The following is a 24,134-nucleotide window of genomic DNA, read 5'->3' on the forward strand; positions in this document are numbered from 1 at the left end:
ACTTCTTTTTGTTGTTGGCTGTGGAAGGAGTTGGTGATTGAGAGAAAACCATCGATTCACGAATTGGTGTGGGAGTATGGTTTCATGATGATCCGTATTCATCGGGTGATCCGTATTCAAAATTAATTCTAAAAAAATTAATTCTAAAAACATGTTTAAGACTTCGGAAAATTGTTCGTCGGAAAGGATAGGGGGTCATTTTTTGTTGCGAACAACAACCGCGTTAGTTGCTCAATCTGCAACTCATGCCCCGAGGATGGATTTCTAATTAAGGTTAGTGTACTCTGATAGAGTAAAAACGCTCGCGAAATTTATGAAAATATATTTTTCAAAATGTCCACTCTGCTAAATCGTTTCTTTCTGCAAGTGATCCGCCGGTTGATGTGAAAAAAGATTTCAAAGAGGACGAAATGTTATATGGTTCTAACTCTTCATGCTTTCATAATTCATGTTACAGATTTCTCCCCGATGAATACGGATCATCATGAAACCATACTCCCACACGGTAAAAGTATGGAATCGCCCCCACTCCATTGTTGCCCCCCATCCGTCGGAATCACCCCCCAATCCATGTTAATTTTTGGATGGGGGTAAATTCCATACGATGAGGTAGTGGGGGGAAATTTTGTACTGCGAACAGTATATTTTCTCCCCCCACCAGTTGAAATGGGGGGCTTTTAAGAACTCTTCGGTATACTTCAACATTCGCCCCCCTAGTCGGTTTACAATCTCCCCCCACTAGATCCGTCTAGATCCCCCCCCCCCCCCTCCCATCCAGGGGGCTGATTCTTGACTCTAAATTAAAGCAAGCTCCTGGGTGTTCCTGTTTTAAGGTATTCGCTACTTCCAGGGTGCTGAGCAAGCGGGTGCGTGCAGAGCAAGCTTCTAGGGATGATGAGCAAGTGGGGGGGGGGCTATTATAGAATCTAGATTCATTCCCCCTCTCCCAAGGGCGGCGGATTCTAGACTCTAGATTGAAGCAAGCTCCAGGGCATTCCTGTTTTAAGATGATCACTACTTCCAGGGTGCTGAGCAAGCTTCTAGAGATGATCAGCTATGTGGGGGGCTATTATAGAATTTAGATTCCCTCCCACTCTTTCACGGGGGCTGATTCTCGACTCTAAGTTAAAGCAAGCTCCTGGGTGTTCCTGTTTTAAGGTAACAACTACTTCCAGGGTGCTGAGCAAGCGGGTGCGTGCAGAGCAAGCTTCTAGGGATGATCAGCTAGGTGGGGAGCTATTATAGACTCTAGATTCGCACCCCCTCTCCCACGGGGGTTGATTTTAGACTCTAGGTTAACCCCCCTCCCCCCAATTGTTCTTACGGTAGGACGCATTTGTACCTCATCGGCATTCAATTTCCATAGCATTAATTCATCAACATTCGAGAAACGGGGCCATTTTCGAGTGACTGAGTGAAACCGGCGTCCGTATCGCTTTGGATATTTTAAGAGAAATAACTTTCCTCAGATTGCGCGAAGGCAAAGTAAAGTAGAACAAGGGATAAGTTCACGTTGTCATAAAACCTTTTTTGATTTTGTGCTTTTACGGTAATATGAAAAAAAGGGAAATAGGAAAGGGGGGGGGGCAATTTCCTACTCTTCCAGTGGGGGGAAATTCCCGACATCGATGGGGGGTCTTCTGTTGCCTAGGGTAATGCATTCGGTTTTACTATTGTTCAAGTCTAATTTTGCTTTTTTGGACCATAGAATTACAGAATCTATAGCTAATTGGAGACGATTAGGAAGAGAGTTTCTAGAATCTGAGTTGGAGAAGGAGGCATAAATTTTTAGGTCGTCTGCAAACTGACGGCATTTGACTCCAAAAATCATGTTGTACGCGATCAAAAGCTTTAGCATAATCTAAGTAAACAATGTCTACTTGGTTACCTTTATCTATGTTATCTGTCCAGTCATTTAATGCGGTTAGCATGTATGATACTGTTGACCTCCTGGGCCGGAAACCATGCTGCTCGTCGCTCCAAAAGTTGAATGAGTCAAGATGCGCTATGATCTGTTTCAATAGAAATCTTTCGTAGATTCGGCATATTTGGGAAGTGATAGAAATAGGTCTGAAATCTGACGGTTGCGAGGGCTTAGCAGTTTTATTGAGAGGAAGGATGTAAGAGTGTTTCCACACTTTTGGAACAGATCCCCGAGACATTGTTAAGTTACATATTTGCGATAGGGGACTGGAAATACTTGGGCTGATCATTTTCATAAAGGTATGAGGGACGCTATCAGAAGTATGAGTCGAGGAGTTTTTGCTTTTCATCATTAGTTTGAAAAGATCGTTGTCAGGGATCCAGGGAGTTGTTTGGCTAAACTTAAAGTTGCTTGGGAAGCTGAGCGGGGAGGTGGACTTATTCAGATACTGTTTTTCAAAATGAGAAGCCAGGCAATCTGCTTTTTCTTGGTGTGATTTCGCGTAGCAGCCAGGAAGAGGTTCTAGAGTAGGGATGAGAGTCTTTCTCGGTTTCAGTAGAAATTTGGCGTAATGTGTAAAACGACTGGGGCCACGCACTTTAAAATTTTGAAGTTCAAGGTTCCGTTGATATTTCAGCAACTTTTTGCGGTATTTGCGAGCAAAGCGCACGTAGATCAAAAAGTCTTCTTTTTTACGGGAAGACGCAACTCTTTTGTGAAGAGATTCGGCCAGGTGCCTTAAGTTGTTCAAATATTGGGGCAGATTATGGCAGCCCGGTGTCATTTTTTGGGTAGGAACTAAAATGAGTAAGGCTTGACGCATATGCGTCAGTAAAGTTTCGAAAATTTGATCTATTGTGTTTTCATCGTTGATAATCAGCCCCCAGTTAATTTTGTCGAGGAATTCGCAGCAAGCTAACCAGTTAATGTTCTTGTAATCGTAGATTTCAGTGTACACTGGAACCTTTGCGTGGAGTAATGCAAGTTTGCTGTGGTCACTCGACCCGATAGGGCTCGAAATGTTAAGGGATAGGAGCGGACCATTAGAAAAAACCAGGTCCAGGACGTTTCCATTTCTAGTGGTGGTTGTCACGTATTGCTTTAATTGGTTACAATTATAGAAATCAAGTAGAGTATTTCCTAGGCGGGTACTAGAGGTTGGCGTTGCGGAGGTCCAATCCACTTCCTTAATATTGAAGTCTCCTATGATTATAACTTGGCCTGGGTGGTCAGTGAGATCTGATATTTTGTTTAATAAGGACAATGAGTTACGGTTGGAGCAATTAGGGACGCGATATACATTAATTACACGAGTTGGCGCAACATTATTTAGTAGGTCTATGACCAGTATCTCATAGGCAAGGATTTTGGATTCAGCGGTAATTAACTGACTAGAAATTTCATTTTTGATTATCGTGCACACGCCTCCTCCTTTTTTAGAATCAGACCGGTCGGCACGGTACAACGTGTAAGCCGGATGAGAGCCTGTTATTATTGTGTCGTCTGTTGTGCTGTGGAGCCATGTTTCTTGTAGGGCAATAATATCGTAATAAGTCATACTTGTCACGGGCCGGGCCCGCTAAAAAAATCTTCCGGCCCGGCCCGGCCCGGCCCGTTCGGCCTGTCAAAATATTGAAAAAAAAAATCAGCCGATGATCAGAATCAGGATCAAGAACTTGCTGGAGGCTTCTGAAAGTAGTCTTATCGAATCCCCCGACCTCTTTTTAGTATAAACCGAAGAAAAAATTTAATTTCCAAGACTTTCAATTCTATTTTTCAAAAATAATTTTTTGCTGCGGGCCGGGCCGGGCCCTGAAATTTTCAGCGAGCCCGGCCCGGCCCGGCCCGGCCCGTGATTTGACAAGTATGTAATAAGTGTTTGTTAATAGCGCGCCAAGTTCTAACCTGTTTGCTTTGACTGACCGAATGTTGGAAGACAAAAAATTAAGCATTAAATTTTGAGAGAGAGACTGCGGAGATGAAAACGTGGACATATTAGAATGGGGACGTGGTGGGGCGACTATTAGTTTTTTGGGACTGGGGTCACGTTAACAGGAGAACTAGCAGGGGCGTCAATTATCATTTCTTCCGAATTAGCAACACGTGGGATATCTTGCGACTGTTTCGTTTTCTTTCTTTCCTCTCGAAACGCTTCTAGCTCCAGTTTGCTCATACTTCTGCGAACATAGACCGGTGGATGCCCTCTCGTATCAAATGACTTGAGCTGAGGAGCTACTTTCAGCAACTCTCTTTGCATTTGGCTTTTCGGCAAAACTAACTTGAGGAGACGCGGTTTCCCATCGGTTCGTTCTTTTCCCATTCGGTAAAGTGCCACTGGTTGACAACCCAAATTCAGATGACGAAACAGGAGATTGATCGAGGTGACGTCTAGAAGATTTCTTTCATGCTGGAAGTAAGATTCAGATTCGGGGACGTTCAGCAGCACCACCGATCTTCGACGTTCTTTAGCTTCAGCGGGGTCCTCTTCTTCGACGACTTTCACCTGGGAAGACTTCTCAATTGATCGTGCTTTCGAAAAGACTCAATTTCCTTCAACTTATTCTGTTGTTTCAACAACTCCACTTCGAGTTGCAGGATAACAACTTTCGACGACTCCGCCATCTTGTCCAAAGCAGCAAGCCTCTTTTTGAAAGCACGATCGACCGCCTTGCCCAATATCTCGCTAAACTCCTTCGAGAGAAATAATTCCCTTATATGATTGACATGGTCCATCGAAACTCCTCCTGTCTCCATCTTTTTCTTCTTGTTGTTTGGTTTTATGGACGATGAAGAATAAATCACAATTTCAATGGAAACCAATTGTTTATACCAATTACGTTTCCCTGGTCTTCCCAAAAATATGATATGACAATGAGACGTTGCTATGACAAGCATTCTTCCGACTTCCTTTTTTGAAAATTTTACTTACGCACAGCTATGACTCTGAGTATCGTGCATTCATGTCTCATATTATTATTGTATTTTTTATAATTATATGTATTTCATTCGATTGAACTGCAGAACAAGAGAGGAAGGAGGACAATTGGCATTAAAAATACAATAATAAATAAAATTTGAAACACTATGGGGAAAACACGAAAGGTTTCCCGAAAGGTCAAAAAATCAAAAAGGGGTCCTTCTCCAGTAGATCCGATTGGCATCACTTCAAGTTTGGTTGTTAAATTCCCACTTGGTCCATCTCTTATATTATACAAAATCACCTCGGACGCCTGGTTGAACGGAAACGAAATGCAACGACGGTCCATATTGTTTCTGGAAAAAGTATGTTTTACTTTTTTTGACTGACAACTTGCGGGCAAGGTAAAAACAGAATTATTGAGATAAGCGATCCTTCCATCCAACACTTGTAGTAGTTCGTCAACATAAAAAAATTCGTCAAAATTAAGAGAAACTATAGGTAGAATCCGAAATCCATTCTGCATTGTCAAGACCGTTCCGATTTCTTTTTGGTTATCTCTCCAATTTTGAATGAGAGTAACCGAAGTATTACTCGACAGCACATGGGTTTCTAGTACTATGTTTGGGCTTTTGGGGTCATACAAAATGCTTCGAATTGAATCTTCGTTTTCTCGATCATAGAAGTTAGTCACGAAAAGTACCAATGTCTGAGTGCATCTCAAATACTTTTTGAGAGTTGGAGTTTTAGCAATGTTCACTCGGAGTTCTGTCAACGGGAAGTTAGCTTTGTTGATAAAAGAAAAGACTCTTTCGAGGTCTAAGTCTCCAGCGTCTAAGTTCCTCGTACTGATTTTCAGGCTATCTGGTATCACACTTAAATAGTGAATTTTCAATATTTCCACGCAAACATGTTTTCTGCCATCCAAAATAGTATTAACTTCTTGTGATTCTGATTCTACCCTGTAGCAGACATCGTTGGCTACAACTTTCTCTTTTTCGAGAGTCAGAGATTGCAGGTTCAACGGGACTGAGCTTTCGGCGGACCGAAGTGCCGGACAATGGGAGTTGAGTCGAAGTCTGTAATGAAGTCTGAATGTTTCGGGAAACATACAAAAATTGAAGAAATATGAATGGATCCTCAGCAGTGCAAGGCGTATGGCCGCGGAAACGCGCTCCGTCGCACAACGGCACAGTGTTAAAAAATACTTGGCTCGATGCCAAGTTCAAATTTTACGTTTATTTGTCGTATATTTCAATAAAAACCACGACGCGCACGCAACGCGACTTGGAAACAATCTAAATCTTCTTGTTGCGGAAACGCCTCGCACTTCTGGTAGGATCCTATTTTTGGTACTGTATCAAAACGAAAACTAACCGCTTATCACCATCCATGTATTGAAAAACAGCTTTCAAGCTCAGGTACGCCCATGGTTTTGTCATGATGATAGTAAGTTTGAAGAATCAAAAACTGTGGAATGTCGAATCGATTGGACCGTATCCCACTCAACGCGAGGAGTAGATGACGGTTGTTTGCTAAACTCTGAAGGTGCTCACGTAGATATGCAGATGTTGAGTGACGTGGATCTATTGTGGATCTGTGTCAATTAGCACCTGAAGGACTGTTTGATTTGTAGTACACAACGGGAGGAGGAAAAGACGGTATCCACTCTACACCGCGAGGAGGAGATTTGTTTGCTGAGCTCGGAAGGTGGTGACGTCGCTATGCAGATGGATGAATGACGTAGATCTGATCTGTGTTAATTAACACATGAGGGACTTTCAAACAATGGAAGACAAAAAAGGCGAAATCAAAAACTCAAGTCCGGGAATTTTGCAAGACTGCCTAGAAGAAGATCAACAACCAAAATAGGCAGATTATTTTTTACAAACAGAGTGCTGAATAAAATAGTAAATCAAAAGCCCTAGAAGAAACACGGATTCTGACATTTCTGAACTTGACTTCTGACTTCCCCTCCTCTTTTTATTGTATTTTTTATTTTTTTTGTATTCTATTTTCAATTGATTAACCTTCACGTATCGAGCATGCGTAAATAAATAATAATAATAATAATGTTTCGTGTATTCATGTATCATTTCATTATTGTAAATATTTTTTGAAACTGTAGAACAGGAGAAGAAGGAAAACAATTAGCAGTAAAAAAGCAATGAATAAAGGAAGAAAGTGAAAATATCAAAAAGGGTTCCTGGCCCAGTAGATCCAATTGGCATCACTTCTAGTTTGGTTGTTTCATACCCACTTGGTCCATCTTTACTATCCAATACCACCTCGGACGTCTGGTTGAACGGAAACGAAATGCAACTACGGTCCATATTGTTTCTGGAAAAAAAGTACTTTGATAACTTGCGGGCTAGGATAATAAACTTGAAACTTACTGCAAAACGGAATCGTTGAAATAAACAAAACTTCCATTTGAATTTTCTAGTATTTCGTCAAAATAAGGAAGAGCCATATCCCAATATTCATGCTGCATTGTCAAAACCATTCCGATATTTTTCTGGTTATTTCTCCAATTTTGGATGAGAGCAACCGTATCATCACTCAACAAACTAAAATTTTCTAGCACTATATTTGGGCTCTTGCGGTCATACAAAATGCTTCGAACCAAATCTGACTTTTCTTGATCAAAGTTAGTAAAAAAAAGTATCAGTGTCTGAGTGAATTTCAAATACTTTTTCAGGTTTGAAGTTTTAGAAATGTTCACTCGGAGTTCTGTCAATAGGAGACTGCCTCTGTTGATAGAAGGAAGCACGCTTTCAAGGTTTAAGTTTCCTGAGTCCAAGTTCTTCGGACTGATTTTCAGACTGTCTGGGATCACTCTTGAATTGCGAATTTTCAAAATTTCCACACTAACTTCTTTTCTGCCGTCCAAAATTGTTTTGATCCTTTGAGATTTTGATTCCACTTTGTAGCATACATACATCGTTGACCACAATTTTTTCTTTTTCGAGAGTCAGAGATTGCAAGTTTAACGGCCCTGACCTTTCAGCTGTCCGAAGTGCTGGACAATAGGAATTGGGTTCCAGTCTGTAATGGAATGATTAAAAAATATAAAAACATTGAAAAATTATGAAAGGGTCCACCGCAGTACGAGGCGTAAGGTCGCGGAGACGCGCTCCGTCGCACAATGGTTGGCACGGTGCCAAAAAAGGCTTGGCTGGGTGACAAGTTCAAATTTGACGCTTAATTGTCGTATCTTTTAGTATATGTCGTATTTTTCAGCCGTTAAGCGCACGCAAGACGACTCGGAGAAAACACTGCTGTTGTATCAAAATAAAAACTAACCGCTTATTAACATCCATGTATTGAAAGACAGCTTTTCAGCTCAAGTACGTTCATGGCTTCGTCATGATGTTAGTAAGTTGGAAGAATCGAACACCGTCGAAAGTCGACAACAGAAATCGATTGGATCGAGTAGTAGACAACGGAGGAGATGACTCTACACCACGACGAGGAGTTTTGTTTGTTGAGCTTTGGATAGTGACGTGGATATGCAGATGTTGAGTGACTTAGATCTAATTTGTGTCAATTAACACCTGAGGGACTTTCAAATAATGGAAGCGAAATCAAAAATCCAAATCCGGGTCTAGCGGAAATTTCGCAAGTCTGCCTAGAAGAAGGTCAACAACCTTTTAACTATTATGTTTCGAGTACATATGTATATGTATCATTTCATTAAGGTAATTATTTTTTTAAACTATAGAACAAGAGAAGAAAGATGGCAATTAGCAGTAAAACAGCAATTAATAAAGGAAGAAACTCTATGAAGATATCAAAAAGGGTTTCTTCTCTAGTAGATCCGATTGGCATCACTTCAAGTTTTATTCTTCTTTCCTCATTTGTTCCATCTCTGATACTATACAAAACCAACTCGGACGTCTGGTTGAACGGGAACGAAATGCAACGGCGATTCTCATTGTTTCTGGAAAAAAGTATGTTTTAAGGTTTTTTACTAATAACTTGCTGGCCAGGATAATAAGCTTGAAACTTACTGCAAAGCGGAATCGTTGAAAAAAGCAAACCGTCCATCCAACACTTCTAGTAGGTCGTCAACATATATCTGTAGTTCCCGATATTCATGATGTATTGTCAAGACCGTTCCGATTTCTTTCTGGTTATTTGTCCAATTTTGGATAAGAGCAACCGTAGTATTACTCGACAGAATAAAATTTTTTAGCTCTATATTTGGGCACTTGCGGTTATACAAAATGCTTCGAACCAAATCTGCATTTTCTCCATCATGCTTAGTCTTGAAAAGTATCAATGACTGAGTGAATCCCAAATACCTTTCGAGATTTGGAGTTTTAGAAATGTTCACTCGCAGTTCTTTCAACGGAAAGCTAGCTCTGTCGATAGAAGGAAGCACCCTTTCGAGGTTTAAGTTTCCAGAGTCCAAGTTCCTCGTTCTGAATTTTAAACTGTCTGGGACTACATTTAAATCGTAAATTTCCAAATTTTCCACGCGAACATGTTTTCTGTCGTTCAGAACTGTTTTGATCCTTTGATATTTTGATTCCACCTTGTAGCAGACTTCGTTGACTACAATTTTCTCTTTTTCGAGAGTCAGAAAATGCAGGTTCAATGGCACTGATCTTTCGGCTGACCGAAGTGCTGGACAATGGAAATTTAGTTCCAGTCTGTAATGGAATGTTTCGGAAAATATAGAAAAATTGAGACTTGTCAAGGCCCGGGCCGGATCGAGTATGGTTCAGAATAAGAAGCAATTCTGAAAAATCATCAAAAATGTGAACCTTTTCGATGAAAAATTAAAAAATGTACTTTTTTTGAAGCCGGGTTTTGACAAGTATGCAAAAATTGAAAGAAATTTAAAAATTAAAATGGTCCTATTCTTGATGTTGTATCAAAACAAAACTAACCGCTTATTAACATCCATGTATTGAAAGACAACTTTCAAGCTCAAGTACGTCAGTGGCTTCGTCATGATGTTAGTAAGTTTGAAGGCTCAAATATAGTGGAGAGTAGACAAGAAAAATCGATTCACACCGTATCGTACACAATGAGAGAAGGAGATGATGGTCTCTACTCTACGAGGAGGAGATTTGTTTGCTGAGCCTTAAATGTGGTGACGTGGATATGCAGATGTTGAGTGACTTAGATCTAATCTGTGTCAATTAACACCTGAGAGAATGGAAGACATCATAGATTCACTGATCTCATTTCAGCTCACTCGGTTACAAATCAAGTGACAGAGCAGAAATTAGGGGCATGGTTTAGTGAACTATATGTAAAGAAGAGTCAAAACTCGTCAACATTGACAAAAGGAATCGATTGGACAGTGTCGTACACAACGGGAGGAGGACTACTACACGAAGAAGAGATTTGTTTGATGAGCCTTGAAGATGGCGAATGCCGTGTATCTAATCTGTGTCAATTAACACCTGAGGGACTTTCGAATAATGGAAGACTGCTGTTGAGTATCCCGGTTGAAATATTTCTTGGTCGGAATTTGTTCCAGTTCAGTTACAAACTGAGTGATGCTTATTATGCACTTGAAATCATTATGAAACTTAAAACAAATGCTTTATTCATTAAGAAAATTTTGAAAAAATCTCAAACTTTTCAAATGTTTAAATCGAAGGAAAATATAATAGAAAATCAAAAGTATGCTGAACTTATATAGACAGAAACAACAAACATACACCCAATTATTCCCGCCAAAAATAAAATGCAACAAAAAAACTTATAAAATCTAAGATACAATCAAGAATGGTAGCTGGGCGAGTTGATCCGATCGGCATCACTTCCAATTTTGTTTGATCCAGTCCTAAAAAATCCCTTCTGGAGATGTACAAAACCAACTCAGATGTCGGGCTGCATGGAAAGGAAATGCACGGGGAATAGCGAAATCTTCTGGAAAAACGGGTATTGTTCAAGATGAGATCTTTGATGTTTAGAAAACTCACGGCCAATCACAGCTCTTGAGAACGACTTTTTGTCCATTCGATATTTCCAGTACGTCTTCCACAAAATCTGGTAATCCTATTATTTGGCTTCGGCAATGTGAAGTGAAAACCCTCCCTATCTCGTAATGGTTCTCTTGCCATGATTGAACAAGCGCTGCCATGCTTTCTGCCTCCAAATGGAAGTTTTCAAATACTATATTCTTGTTTCTGGCGTTGAACAAAATATCTGTTATCCTTTCCAGTGTTCCTCTATCCACTTCTCTAACCCGAATAACCAACTTTTCAGCAATATCGGCGTATTCAATACTTGATGTAGTGTTGGAAATGTTCATTCTGAGAAATTTCAGGGGGAAGCTACTTATATGGAGGAAAGGGAGCACTAGTGCAAAGTCCAAATCTCCTGATTTCACGGAGTCTGCATTTATTTTCAGATTTTTCGGAATGCAACCAAAATCTAGAACTTTAAATTCCTTAGTTTGAATGCTCTTTCTTCCTCTCAATAAGGATTTGAGTCTTTCTGCTACACTTATTTCCATGCCAGCTTTGTTTTTGTATGGCTTTGATTGTATGGATTTAGTGTTAATCCTTATTTTATTCTTTCTAAATGATAGGTAATCCAAATGCAGTGGGGTTTCCTTTTCGATAGGACGCAGTGTTGGACAATGGGATATTATTTCAAGCCTGGAAACTTACTGAGACTATTCAAAACTGATAAAGTCTCTAACTTACCGCTTATTTGCTTCTACATACTCGAAGATTGCTTTCAAGCTCAAGTTGGTCCATGGCTTGGTCATGGAGTTAGTGAATGGAGGTTCGAATATTGGAGAAAAACGGACGGTAAGAGATCGATATAACCTTGAAGGTGAAATGACTGAGCAGCCAGCGAAGAGAAGGAACAGATGGTGAGAATCGTAGATGAATCGATAGATAAAAGGTAATGCATATAGGATTTGTGTCAATTAGCACCTGTTGACAGAGTGTCTCAAAGATTCCGAAATGAATGTATTCAGATGTGTCTTACTAGATTGAATGTGTTAGAATCCTTTTCAAACCATCTTCATTAAAACGTATCATAGTTCATAATTATGAAAAAAGAAGTTTTCATACTTTCGTATCAATGTTTAATTCTTAGAAAATTGAAAAGGAAATCGAAGAGCTTTTCTGTATCTGTACAAAACCAGCTCACATGTCGAGTTGTATGGGAAGGTAATGCACGGGGAATAGAGGAATCTTCTGAAAAAACAGATACAGTTACATTAAAGATGAGATGATTTAGAAAACTCACGGCCAATCACAGCCCTTGATTAGAACTTTTCGTCCATTCGTTCTTGCCAGTACTTCTTCCACAAGTTATCTATTTCTATCGCTTAGGACAGAAACAGACTTCGAGAACTAAGAACACAACTAAAACTTACAAGTCAAAGAGCGTTTATTCGTTGCCAAAAGCAAACTTAGAACTCATTAGTTAAGGAAAGTTCAATTTCACATCAGCCTTTGACGTGGCTTGGGTCGTCCAGCTTCCACGTGCCTTTTCTCCTTTTGTTTCTTCTCTTCCAATGGGTTTCGAGAATGTAGAACTTCGGCGAAGCCACTTCCCCATCCTCTCGGCGATCGGGCATCCTTTTCCGAGGTCTTTCTTCAATCCAGATTGTGGTCTTCTGTCTTCGTTCTTCTCCCACTGACATCTGACTGAATGGCTCGGCAACGCATTGTGTAAGTACTTCTGTAGACCATCCAGCGACTTCCGATGCCATTTCTCCAAGATCAATGGTGTCTTGTGATTTCCGACGGGCATCAACGGATCCACAACTTCCACGTTCGCGGATGTCTTCAACCATTCTTTCCACCGTCTGGCCACATTGTCGACGTCCCCGAATTCACATTGTAGACTTCTCGGCATCATCCAGACTTTCTCCACTTCCTTCGCAACTGATTTTACGAACTCAACTCTCTTGCTGTTCTCATCCTCCTTATCAGTGTACTCAACAAGCACCACTGCCTCCTTCACTTCTCCCCAATCGAACTTCTGAGTCCACCCCGTTATCGTCTTATTACGATACTCGAGAACACCTGGCCCCCTCGCCTCCAATCTAGGTCCGATGACCGCAACACTCGCCCGAATCTTCACCTTCTTTCTTTCCTTCTCCCCTTCCGACTTGAACACCTCTCCCACGTCACCCGTGCTTGCACTTCTCCCCCTCTCTCCACGCACGGCAACGCTCTTGCACTGTATCTCTGATACCTCCGTCGGAACCTTCCGAAGTTTCTCTCCTGGTCTCTCCAGTTTCTTCTCACCTCCAATGAACTGTACTTCTGCCGAGTTCTCTTCGGCATTCACCAAACCATATGGATCTTTCCATTTCAGCTCAACGCCAATGCTCTCAAAAGCATTAGTTCCTATCAGTATCTTCTCCACCCAATTCTCAACCAACTGGAAAACTACTCTCACTTTCCGCCCTCTGACCACCATGGGTATTTTGATCTGCCCCCTTACTCTCATCTTAGAGTTTGACGCATTCAAAACTGTGAATGTCGGCTTTCCGAACACTTCAACTTCCTTTTCCCAGTCACGACACCCCGCCTTCAACCTCTCATAAGCACTAGTCGATATCACCGATACGACTGCCCCACTATCAATGACAACCCGTCTCCGTTGTCCCAACATCTCCACCATTTCCACGGTTTCCACCCCAGCATTCTTGACAGTCCCCTCCTGGATCTGCACTTTATCGACTCTTTTCGATACACATTGCCAGGAACCATGTCCAATTCCTCCACAAGTGAAGCATTTCATTTTCGCTCCACTATCTCTTCTCTCCCCTACAGTTTTCCGGTCACCACGCCTGCCATGCATCGAGAATTCGTCATCCGAATCCCTTGGGGACCACTTTCTGACCACCTCCAACCTCGAGGGCACCGGAACTTCCTTAGTATCACGGGCCTGTCCAGCCTTCTTAGGCTCATTTTCCTGCTTTCTGAGCAGTCCTCTCAACTCGCTACTTGCCTCACGCTCCTCCTTTAGCGTCTTTTTGTACTTCGAGACAGCCTCCTCAGCCAATCTCTTCTCCTCTTTCAGCTTGTTCAATTCTCTAAACAACGTCTCTCTCTCCTCATTCCAAGCATCTTGTAACAATGCCAACTCATCCTGGGCCTTGTTGGCATTCTCCACGATGCCACCTGGCACCATTTCTACACCTTTCTCACAGAGTTCACGCAACTCTTCTACCGTTTCCACTCCATTTTCCCTCATTACTCCAATAATCTCTAGCGGCCATCTCTCTCCGCCAAGCTCTTCAAATCGTTCTCGCAACTCATGACAGTACTTTTTCACCGGCTCTACAAGCACTTCTGACTGTCTCTCATTGCCTTTGCACACCGCCTTGAGTGCCTCATACATATCACTCTCCATACGACCCGAAGACTCCAAAAAGTCAGTGAATCCCTTCACCAACTTGCGTCTCTCCTTCAGTCTCACCTCGTTCATTTGGACAGCCCATGACTTCTCGGAAGAAGTAACACTCGAGCTTCTCTCTTTAATTCTCTCCGTACTGAACGACATCACCGTTTCTCACCACCGTCTCACCAATATCACACCAAAGTATCTCACCACGGTCTCACCGTTTTTTTTCTCTCAAAACGAATTCGAATTGAGAAATAGTTCTAATAGCGAAGGAGCTCGGATCAGGTCTTATCACCTTCACCAGCGTCTGACTTCTACTACTACAACTAATTTGGTTCGGCCCCCAAGTTATCTATTTCTATCGCTTAGGACAGAAACAGACTTCGAGAACTAAGAACACAACTAAAACTTACAAGTCAAAGAGCGTTTATTCGTTGCCAAAAGCAAACTTAGAACTCATTAGTTAAGGAAAGTTCAATTTCACATCAGCCTTTGACGTGGCTTGGGTCGTCCAGCTTCCACGTGCCTTTTCTCCTTTTGTTTCTTCTCTTCCAATGGGTTTCGAGAATGTAGAACTTCGGCGAAGCCACTCACAAATTCTGATGATCCTGATATTATGTTTTGGTTATATGAAGTGAAAATCCTCCCAACCTTGTATTGGTTCTGTTGCCATGATTGAACAAGCGCAGCCATATTTGTTGCCCATAAACGCAAGTTTTCAAATACTATGTTCTGGTTTCTAGGGTGGAACAAAACATTTGCTATCCATTTAGTTCCTCTACCCGATCCACCAGTCCGAATAACCAACTTTTTAGCAATATCGGCGTATTCAATACTTGCTGAAGTGTTGGAAATGTTCATTTTGAGAACTTTCAGCGGGAAGCTACTTGTATCAAGGAAAGAGAGCACTAGTGAAAAGTCCAAATCTCCAGAGTTCACGGAATCCGCATAAATTTTCAGATTTTTCGGAATGCAACCAATATCTAGAACTTGAAATTCCTTAGTTCGAATACTCTTTCTTCCTTTCAATAAAGATTTGAGTCTTTCTGCTGCATTTATTTTTTTGCCAGCTTTGTTCTTGTATGATGTTCGTTTTATGGTTGTTGTGTTAAGCTGGATTTCATTCTTTCTAAATGAAAGGTACTTCAGACGCAGTGGGACTTCCTTTTCGATATGACGGAGCGTTGGACAATGTGATTTTATTTTGAACCTGAAAACGTATTGAGACTATTCAAAACTGATAAGGTCTCTAACTTACCGCTTATTTACATCTACATGCTCGAAAACTGCTTTCAAGCTCAAGTAGGTCCATGGTTTGGTCATGGATTTAGTGAATGTGAGGTGAATATTGAAGGACAACGGTAAGAGATCGATTATATAACCTTGAAGGTGAAATGGCTGTGCAGCCGGAGAGGACAAAGGAGCAGATGGTGAGAATCGTAGATTTTTGATGACGTGGATTTATTTGTATTTGCTGGGAGGAATGTACATAATAATAGGATCCTTCAGTAGTATGTCTTCAGACATTATATGAACATAATTAGTCTACATACAACTACACAATTTCTACGTCCTCCTAATCCGACGTGCGAATTCCACGTTTAACAAGAACACTGCTAAACGTAATAACCTGTACTTTCCCATTGCTCTATTGTTGCAAACAAACAGATACACACATTCTACAGAATGTATTATGCAAAAATTTAACAATTATGCAAAAATTTAAAAAATATGAAAAATAAAATTATCCTATTCTTGATATTGTATCAAACCAAAAACTAACCGCTTATTACCATCCATGTATTGAACGACAGCTTTTAAGTACGTCCTTGGCCCCGTCATGAATTTAGTAAATTGCAAGACTCGAACACTGTGCAATAGTGTCGTACACAACGAGAGGTGGAGATGACGGTCTCTAAACCACGACGAGGAGATATGTTTGCTGAGTCTTGAAGGTAGTGACGTGGATATGCAGAAGATGAGTGACGTAGATCTAATCTGTGGCAGTTAGCACCTGAGAGACTTCCAAATAATGGAAGACAGCAACAGTTCTAAATATCCCGATTAAAATATTTCACACGAACACTTTATTCATAAAGAAAATTTTGAAAAAATCTCAAACTTTTCAAATGTTTAATTCTCAGTAAAACAGAATAGAAAATCAAAATAATGCTGAAATAATATAGATAGGAATACCAAACATACACGCAATGATTCCCGCCAAAAAAAAAATACAACAAAGAAAACTTGTAAAATCTAAGATACAATCAAGAATGGTAGCTGGGCGAGTTGATCCGATCGGCATCATTTCCAATTTTGTTTGATTCAGTCCGAAGTAATCACGTTTGCAGCTGTACAAAACCAACTCAGATGTCGGGTTGCATGGGAAGGTAATGCACGGTGAATACAATATTCTTCTGGAAAAACGGATATTGTTCTAGATGGGATGTTTGATGTTTAGAAAACTCACGGCCAATCACAGCTCTTGAGAACGACTTTTTGTCCATTCGATCTTTCCAGTACGTCTTCCACAAAACCTGGTGATCCTGTTATTATGTTTTGGATATATGAAGTAAAAATCCTCCCAATCTCGTATTGGTTTTCTTGCCATGATTGAACAAGCACTGCCATGCTTTCTGCCTCTAAACGGAAGTTTTCAAATATTATGTTTTGGTTTCTGGCGTTGAACAAAACATCTGTCATCCTTTCCAGTGTTCCTCTATTCACTTCACTAACCCGAATAACCAACTTTCCAGCAATTTCGGCATATGCAATATATGCTGGAGTGTTGGAAATGTTCGTTCTCAGAAATTTTAGCGGGAAGCTACTTGTATCAAGGAAAGAGAGCACTAGTGAAAAGTCCAAATCTCCAGAGTTCACCGAATCCACATAAATTTTCAGATTTCTTGGAATGCAACTTAAATCTAGAACTTCCAGTTCCTTAGTCCGGATACTCTTCCTTCCTCTCAAGAATGATTTGAGTCTTTCTATATTCTTGACAGCTCTGTATTTGTATGTCTTTGGTTGTATGAATCTTTTGTTAAGCCAGATCTCATTTTTCCTAAACGATAGGCAATCCAGATGCAGTGGGGTTTCCTTTTCGATAGGACGCAGTGTTGGACAATGGGATATTATTTTGAGCCTGGAAACTTATTGAGAATATTCAAAACTGATGAAGTGGCGAAACATACCGCTTATTTGCTTCTACATACTCGAAAACAGCTTTCAAACTCAAGTTGGTCCATGTCTTGGTCATGGTTTTAGTGAATGGAGGTTTGAGGACAATGGAAGAAGATCGATATAACCTTGGAGGGGTAATGACTGAGCAGCTGGAGAGGAGAAGAAGCAGATGGTCAGAATCGTAGGTGTTCGATGACGTGGGTTTATTTGCATTTGCTGGGAGGAATGTAATAATAGAATCCCTTAGTAGTATTTCTTCTTATACATAATTAGTCTACACATAGTGTGATTTCCATGTATAACAAGAACACACCTAACCTAGCCACCTGTACTTTCCCAGATTCCTCTATTGTTGCCATAAATCAAATACACACATCCTACAGAATCTGTTCATTCGACCTTCTTATACTCCTTTCTCTCCCCGCAACCGACCACATCTATTGATTTCTTGCGAGATTTTACTGTCCTTATTCTTCAATCATCATGCCAACCAGAGGCTTACAATATTACAGTCTCAGAACTGTTCTACAGTATATAGAAGCCAACAAAAGGTATTTTCGCTCTTTCTCAAAAATACTTTTGTTTTTCTTTGTTTCAGATTTTGTCTATCCCAGCGCATTCCAACAATTCGTTGCGCTGAAAAAGCTGTACCACTCAAAATCGACTATCTTCAGTTTGATGATTTTGGAATTACAGTCAATAAAACTTCCTATTCTCTGGCCGTTTATAGAGACTTCCACCAAGGCTCCGACTATTTTCAAAAAGAAAAAGATGAGGATGGTATTCGATTTGATCTAGACCAGTACGGTTTCCAACTTGAGATGAACAAGACGGACCTGGTCCCAGGAGAAGTGATTTTTGGAGATGTGAGAGTTGATAATCACAATTTTAATGGAAACCAATTACATATCCCAATTACGTTTCCCTGGTCTTCCCAAAAACATGATATGACAATGAGACGTTGCTATGACAAACATTTGGAGCTCTTCCAAATTGCATTGAAAACCCGATTGGATCAAGGAAATCTAGTCCGAGGAATGGAAGTACTTGATTCTTTTCCAGTTATGACCAAAATGTTCTCAGACGACGAACTGGTTCGCGGAGAACTAACTGCGAAGGAATTGAAGATAAAACTGTCATATCTCAATTGTGTGCAAACTTCGTCACTGAAGATTTTAAGTCATCATTTGCGCAGATGTCTCCAGCCGTTTGACTGCCTAGATAACAATAAACCACTCCCCTTCACACCACTCATCCAACTCACTATCAAAAGAGAAGGTCAAGAAAAACAAATCGAACGGTATCCATACATAATGAAGCTACACGAAGCAATACGAAAACTCAGCTGGTTGATGTTTGGAGGACGGAAAGCAGTTGTACAAGCACACAATTTTCCCTTCATTGATGAAAGCATTACGCTCCGAATCCCTAAAGAATTGAAAATTCGAGTACGGAAACTTAGATTCAAAAAGAACATGAATGGACGCCTCGAAGCTTTGAATAATTTGATCGATGATTCCAGTTATCCACTTGAAAAACTTTCCACCTTCCACCAGGAACAAGAAATTGATCACTTTGCTCACCACGCTTTAACAAGTGCGCAGCAAATTGTTTTGAAAGGATCAGCACCACCAAATATCGATTTATTATGGAACTTGAGAAACAAAGTTGTGCATTTTAAGTACATTTGGTCTCCAGATTTCTCTATTGAGGAGCTGCTTACATTTGCTCAAAATATAATCAGAGCTGGATCCCCGGCTGGAGTTCAAAGATCATTTAGAATGTCAAATGAAGTTTCAATCAAAAATCTATTGAATCGTGTTGCGGAACAGTTCAATTTGATCAGATCAAACAGGTAAGCTTTGAATTGAATCAGTCAAAATTCAATCAGAACATTTTTCAGAAGTGTTTCTATCCGGATGGGAAATGAAACCAAGCTCAATATCTCTTACAAATTTGCGAAATGCTGTAAAGAAGACAATTTACAAATGAAGAATTGGGTTCTCAAAATGAAGGTTGTGCCTTATCTCAGTTTGTCATCGTTCTTCGAGAAACTGAAGAAATTGAAGATTACTGATGGCACATTATAACACATAGCTCTTTTGTGTTTTTAAAAAAAATTTCTGTGTCTTGTCAAATCCTGTTTTCAACCGTCGTTCATCATAAATAAAGTGCAATTTCAATAAAAAAAGCGAGCACAATTTTCTTCATTCCCATGACAACACCGTGACAACACGAAAAATCATCAAATATGTTCACATTTTCGATGAAAAATTGAATAGAAGTCAAAAAATTTTTGGAAAAATAGGTTAATTTTTTGAAGCCGGGACTTCAGGGCTTCCTGAGCCTTGCCGGGCCGGGCCTTGACAAATATGATTCTATGTCGATTTTCCCCATAACACCTCTGTCTGTTTTTTTTGCCAATTAGTTCTACTTTCCTGAATCAAAGTTGAGCGGAATTCCGCCTTGCGCCTTTCGCCTTCCGCTTTCCGCCACTTTTTTCTTTCCGCCTTCCGCTTTTCGCCGAACACTTTTTTATTCCGCTTTCCGCCTTCCGCCTTCCGCTATTTTAGGAGTTTTTCCGCCTTCCGCCTAGAGGATATCAGCTTGAAAAATTTGTTCGCTTACCCCAATTTACTGCTATTTTTTGAGGTTTTTTGCAGAAAATAATCATTTTTAACGGAAAAAACTAAAATTGACACAAATTAAACCAGGGGTTTTTACTACAAAATAAGCTAAAATCTTCCTCTGAAAAGTGGCATTTTATTCCGCCTTCCGCCTTTTGGCATTTTCCTCATTTCCGCTTTCCGCCTTACGCCGGAAATTTTGCGATTCCGCCTTCCGCTTTCCGTTTTCCGCTTTCCGCCAAAATAAAATTCATTCCGCTTTCCGCCAAAATAAAATTCATTCCGCTTTCCGCCTTCCGCCATTTCAAAAATCGCATTCCGCTCAACCTTGTTCCTGATCAAAATACAGTATTCCCCCCTAATAGAGCATGCGCTTCTATTGGAGGGAATACTGTATGTACCTCGGTGTGTTTGTTTATTCTCTGGTCCCAAAATTTTTATTTCCACTTGTTATTGTATTTCTCCTCACACACATTTCCTAACAGCTAGCTCCATCATTTATGACTAATGGTATTCTTTTTATGGAATCAACAACACTATTTCGTAATTCTTCTTTGTCCTTCTTTCCGGCACTTTCCAACGCTCTATGGTTCCTCCTGTCTCTATTTTCGCTGGCCTGAGTGTGTTATAATATTTTGTTTATCATTTCCTATTTTTGATTTTAAGAAACCTTCAATGTCAGCAAGGAAACTCTAGTTGTCATTCACGAAACAGTGGATGGTTTTGCACGTTTTGTACCATTTCGTAACAGTTCCGACTTTAAGACTTATGATTTTAGCAATCAATAATCTTTCCTTAGTTTTATGTGTCTTGTTGCTCCACGTTCAAAGTTTTATTGATAAGGAGTTAAGAATCCATAGTTTTACGGCTGGAAGACACCAAAAAACTTAATGAGTCTTCTTATTCTTCTAGTTTTACCGGTCTCCAGACGAGGAAACCGGGTTTCTTATTGTACATAGTTTACAAGTCAAAAATAAAGTTAGTTTCAATTTAACTAAAAACTTCAACAATCTGTTTAACTCATGTGAATAACGAATGTTCGCTTTGAATATAATTTGAATCTATTTATATTTTAAGAAAATTATGATTTTTGAGCGTTACCGTTAACCATTCCAGTTCTCCAAATCTCCTCGTCTGTTTGTGTGTCAATTTGTCCAGTTTCCATTTCAAATATCCACTGATTTCTTTCCAGACCGCTCACAGGTCTACATTGTAGACCCACATTTTTGATCTGGGTGATGTTTGCGTGCGCGCGAAATGTGGTGACTCCACGAAAACACCGCGTCTTTGTCTCCTCGTTTTCAGTTCAATGAGTCATCATTCTCGTTTCTTTTTCGATTTTTGTTTGGATTTTTTGGATTTTTAACAGATTGCTCATCTTTTTATGCATATTTTTCTCATTTTTCATATTTCGATCTCATTTTTACTTATTATTTTTTCAGTTTCGACTCAACAAGAGAGTTCCGAGAGCCCAGATCATCAATGCATTCACCATCTAACCACTTTTACTCCGCTCAGGAGTTCCCGCTTCAAGGTGAGTCTCTGTCTGTGTGTCCAATCCAACTTTCTCTAATTCCAGGCGAAGACTCGCTCACCGACTATCCAAATCCGCAATATGAATTCTCACCAAATTATGACTTGCCAGCCGAGGAATACGCCATCAGTAGCCACGGAAATGTGACGTGGCTCTCCGCGGTGTCCGGATTGATTTCGTGTGAGAATGGAGACTCATTCTCGTTCCAGATTACGGACTTTTGTGATGAGGTGAGTCAACATTTGCCCACTGGAACCCCGCCCACTTTTGACTTACATGCGCATTTGAAGACAGTTAAATTTTAGATCGTTTAATATCGGCTAACTTTGAGATCCCGTCACGGATTTTTGGGTTACTGTAAAAATTTGATTTTGTTATAACCATATGTAGCAAGTCAAGGTCTTCATTTCTGTAGTTGACAGTTTTCTGATATCTCCGCCTACTTTTGAGATGTGCGTGTTTAAAGATTGGTTACTGTAGTCGCGTGGACTCCGGAGGCAACCGACATTTAAAGGCGCATATCTTAAAAGTGGGCGGAGATATCAACGAAAGTATTTCGTGTTGAACTGAAACATCATGGTGCGCCACTGCTTATCTTTGCCCAGTAACACCACCTCTTCTTATCACCCAGTTTAAACTTTTATTCATTCCAGAAAGTCTCCGATCTCCGCAAAGTGCTCCGCATCGGAATGGTGCTCGGATTCAGAGCTATCGAGAAAGACGATGGTCGATTCGTCATCAACTACGTCTACCCATTATCTGGAATCGAAGCTGAAATCCGGTTCAAAAAAATGGAAGAGATCGACTTGACACCCGGAAAAGACGAGTACGAGTTGCGATTGGAGGGAAAAGCATTCGACACACTTTTGGACGTTTTTAGAAAAGATGGAAGTGCGGATATTGGGTTGAGATGGTGAGAATGGTTTGAGTGATAGATTTCCTGATTTTGAATAATTTTAGTTTGCATGGAAGCGGCAAAGAAGAAAAACCACTTCACAACTACATCGGAACTTCCGGCGAGAAGCTGCGCCAATTCGTGACTAGTCGTACTCACATCTTCCGTCTTGAACATGATTTCGTTAGTCTGCAGGTGAGTTCTAAAAAGGTTATTCATTGAACAAAAAAACTTCCAGCTCCCGTCCGTCTACCTGGCCGTCAAATATCTCAACACCTATCTACTCCAAAGCGGTGGTGCCATTTCCATTGAAGATCTCTACAACTTCTACATCTCCCACCTGTTTCCCAATCCCGTCCGGAAACACGTTGGATTCACCCCTAAAGTCTTCATGAATCTTCTCAAGAATCACCCATTCGTATTCTCCGTTTTCCCAAGTGAAGTGTTCGTGTCGTCGAGAAGAAATCTTCCGCAGTTTGATTATCCCATGTTCATCGACTCCAATTTCCCGTTTCTGGAGCCTCGGGAACCGGATTTTGTGCAAGCGAAGCAGGAGGCCTATCCTCCATCGGTTAATTATAATAATCAATATAATAACGTACGAGACGACCGACCAGATTCTCGCGCCTCAATCGAAATCGAGTGGCGTCGTGAGAAGTTTGATGACAGCCCATTCCCAACTTATGATGGTGTCGGACCATTCGCTCTTCTAGTCGCCGCTACTTTTGGTCCCAGAGCTACTCGCTCAACGGGTTCTTCTGAGGAATCTTCTGGTAATACCTTCCCCAACACTTGCCCACTAAAATCGTTTTTTCAGCAACCTCCCCATCTGGATCTAGTAACCCACCAACATCCGGCACTTCCAGCACCACCTTCCCCGACACGTGCGAATACAATCTATTCGGTCCGAATGATCTTCTCCGTGAATGTCTTGATAGTCTCTGCTCCTGGACGCTCTAGATTGTTTTGTTTCTAATCTGACTTTTTAAAAAATTTTCATTGATAATCTGTTCTAATAATCATGTTCTTTCATTTGTCATAAGTTCCAAACTAGATGTGATTTTTTCTTCCAATTTTAACGTGTTTCATTTTCTTTTCTTTCTTCTTGTACCACGATTTTTTTGTCATTGACCCGAATTTTTTGTGATATTGAATAAATTATTAGGTACCATTAACTTTTCGTAATCAGTTCTTTAAAAAATCAGATGTTGTTGAGGAAAAGGGCAACGTACAACTAGATGAGATATCCGGCAAGGTTATAATACAGTAGTCCATCGTTGAAGATGCATATCTAAAAAGTGGGCGGAGCTAACAATATTTTAATCACTACAAAACTGATCTACATGAAATCTAGCACATTTTCATATTTAAAAGCTTCCTATTGGCTCCGCCCACTTTTGAGATATACGGCTTTAAAGATGGACGGCTGCGTGAGATGGGAAAAGAGAGAGCAGAGAAGCTAGGGAGTTTAAATATATCTCAAAAGTGGGCGGAGTTATCCGAAAACTGTCAACTACAAAAATGAAGACCTTAACTTGCTACATATGGTTATAACAAAATCAAATTTTTACAGTAACCAAAAAAGCCGTAATTAATCGCTTCCTTAATTTCAGTTCACTCTCTTCAAATATTTTTTCTGATTTTCAGTTATTCTTTTTCAAAGTTTGTGAAAAAACAATAATAAAATCCGATGTTTTCATTCAAAGTACTGC

General features: G+C 40.4%; 5 protein-coding genes across 5 annotated transcripts; 2 read left to right on the forward strand and 3 right to left on the reverse strand.

Moving 5' to 3' along the window:
• Positions 1-3,947: 3,947 nt before the first annotated feature.
• On the reverse strand, positions 3,948-11,580 carry GCK72_007283 (uncharacterized protein; the record flags this gene model as incomplete). The annotated part of the gene is made up of 10 exons (XM_053726088.1): positions 3,948-4,427; positions 5,545-5,920; positions 7,098-7,181; positions 7,238-7,670; positions 7,717-7,889; positions 8,623-8,784; positions 8,855-9,473; positions 10,582-10,694; positions 10,787-11,119; positions 11,516-11,580. The coding sequence occupies 10 exons, from the start codon at positions 11,578-11,580 to the stop codon at positions 3,948-3,950; spliced, it is 2,838 nt and encodes a 945-aa protein (XP_053590282.1).
• Positions 11,581-14,666: 3,086 nt separating this feature from the next.
• Positions 14,667-15,509, reverse strand: GCK72_007284 (uncharacterized protein; the record flags this gene model as incomplete). Its single annotated transcript, XM_003103729.2, has 2 exons — positions 14,667-15,396; positions 15,445-15,509. The coding sequence occupies 2 exons, from the start codon at positions 15,507-15,509 to the stop codon at positions 14,667-14,669; spliced, it is 795 nt and encodes a 264-aa protein (XP_003103777.2).
• A 515-nt stretch (positions 15,510-16,024) lies between these two features.
• On the reverse strand, positions 16,025-17,442 carry GCK72_007285 (uncharacterized protein; the record flags this gene model as incomplete). The annotated part of the gene is made up of 5 exons (XM_053726089.1): positions 16,025-16,200; positions 16,452-16,603; positions 16,657-16,966; positions 17,015-17,328; positions 17,378-17,442. 5 exons carry the CDS (start codon positions 17,440-17,442, stop codon positions 16,025-16,027), a joined length of 1,017 nt encoding a protein of 338 aa, XP_053590283.1.
• Positions 17,443-17,849: 407 nt separating this feature from the next.
• GCK72_007286 (uncharacterized protein) lies at positions 17,850-19,456 on the forward strand (the record flags this gene model as incomplete). The annotated part of the gene is made up of 3 exons (XM_003103776.2): positions 17,850-17,917; positions 17,965-19,221; positions 19,270-19,456. 3 exons carry the CDS (start codon positions 17,850-17,852, stop codon positions 19,454-19,456), a joined length of 1,512 nt encoding a protein of 503 aa, XP_003103824.2.
• Positions 19,457-21,475: 2,019 nt separating this feature from the next.
• On the forward strand, positions 21,476-23,382 carry GCK72_007287 (uncharacterized protein; the record flags this gene model as incomplete). Its single annotated transcript, XM_003103859.2, has 6 exons — positions 21,476-21,527; positions 21,573-21,757; positions 22,181-22,440; positions 22,488-22,617; positions 22,661-23,195; positions 23,240-23,382. 6 exons carry the CDS (start codon positions 21,476-21,478, stop codon positions 23,380-23,382), a joined length of 1,305 nt encoding a protein of 434 aa, XP_003103907.2.
• Between the last annotated feature and the right edge of the window lie 752 nt (positions 23,383-24,134).

The sequence above is a fragment of the Caenorhabditis remanei genome, chromosome II (assembly GCF_010183535.1).
Source record: "Caenorhabditis remanei strain PX506 chromosome II, whole genome shotgun sequence".
In the NCBI taxonomy this organism is placed as follows: Eukaryota; Metazoa; Nematoda; class Chromadorea; order Rhabditida; family Rhabditidae; genus Caenorhabditis; species Caenorhabditis remanei.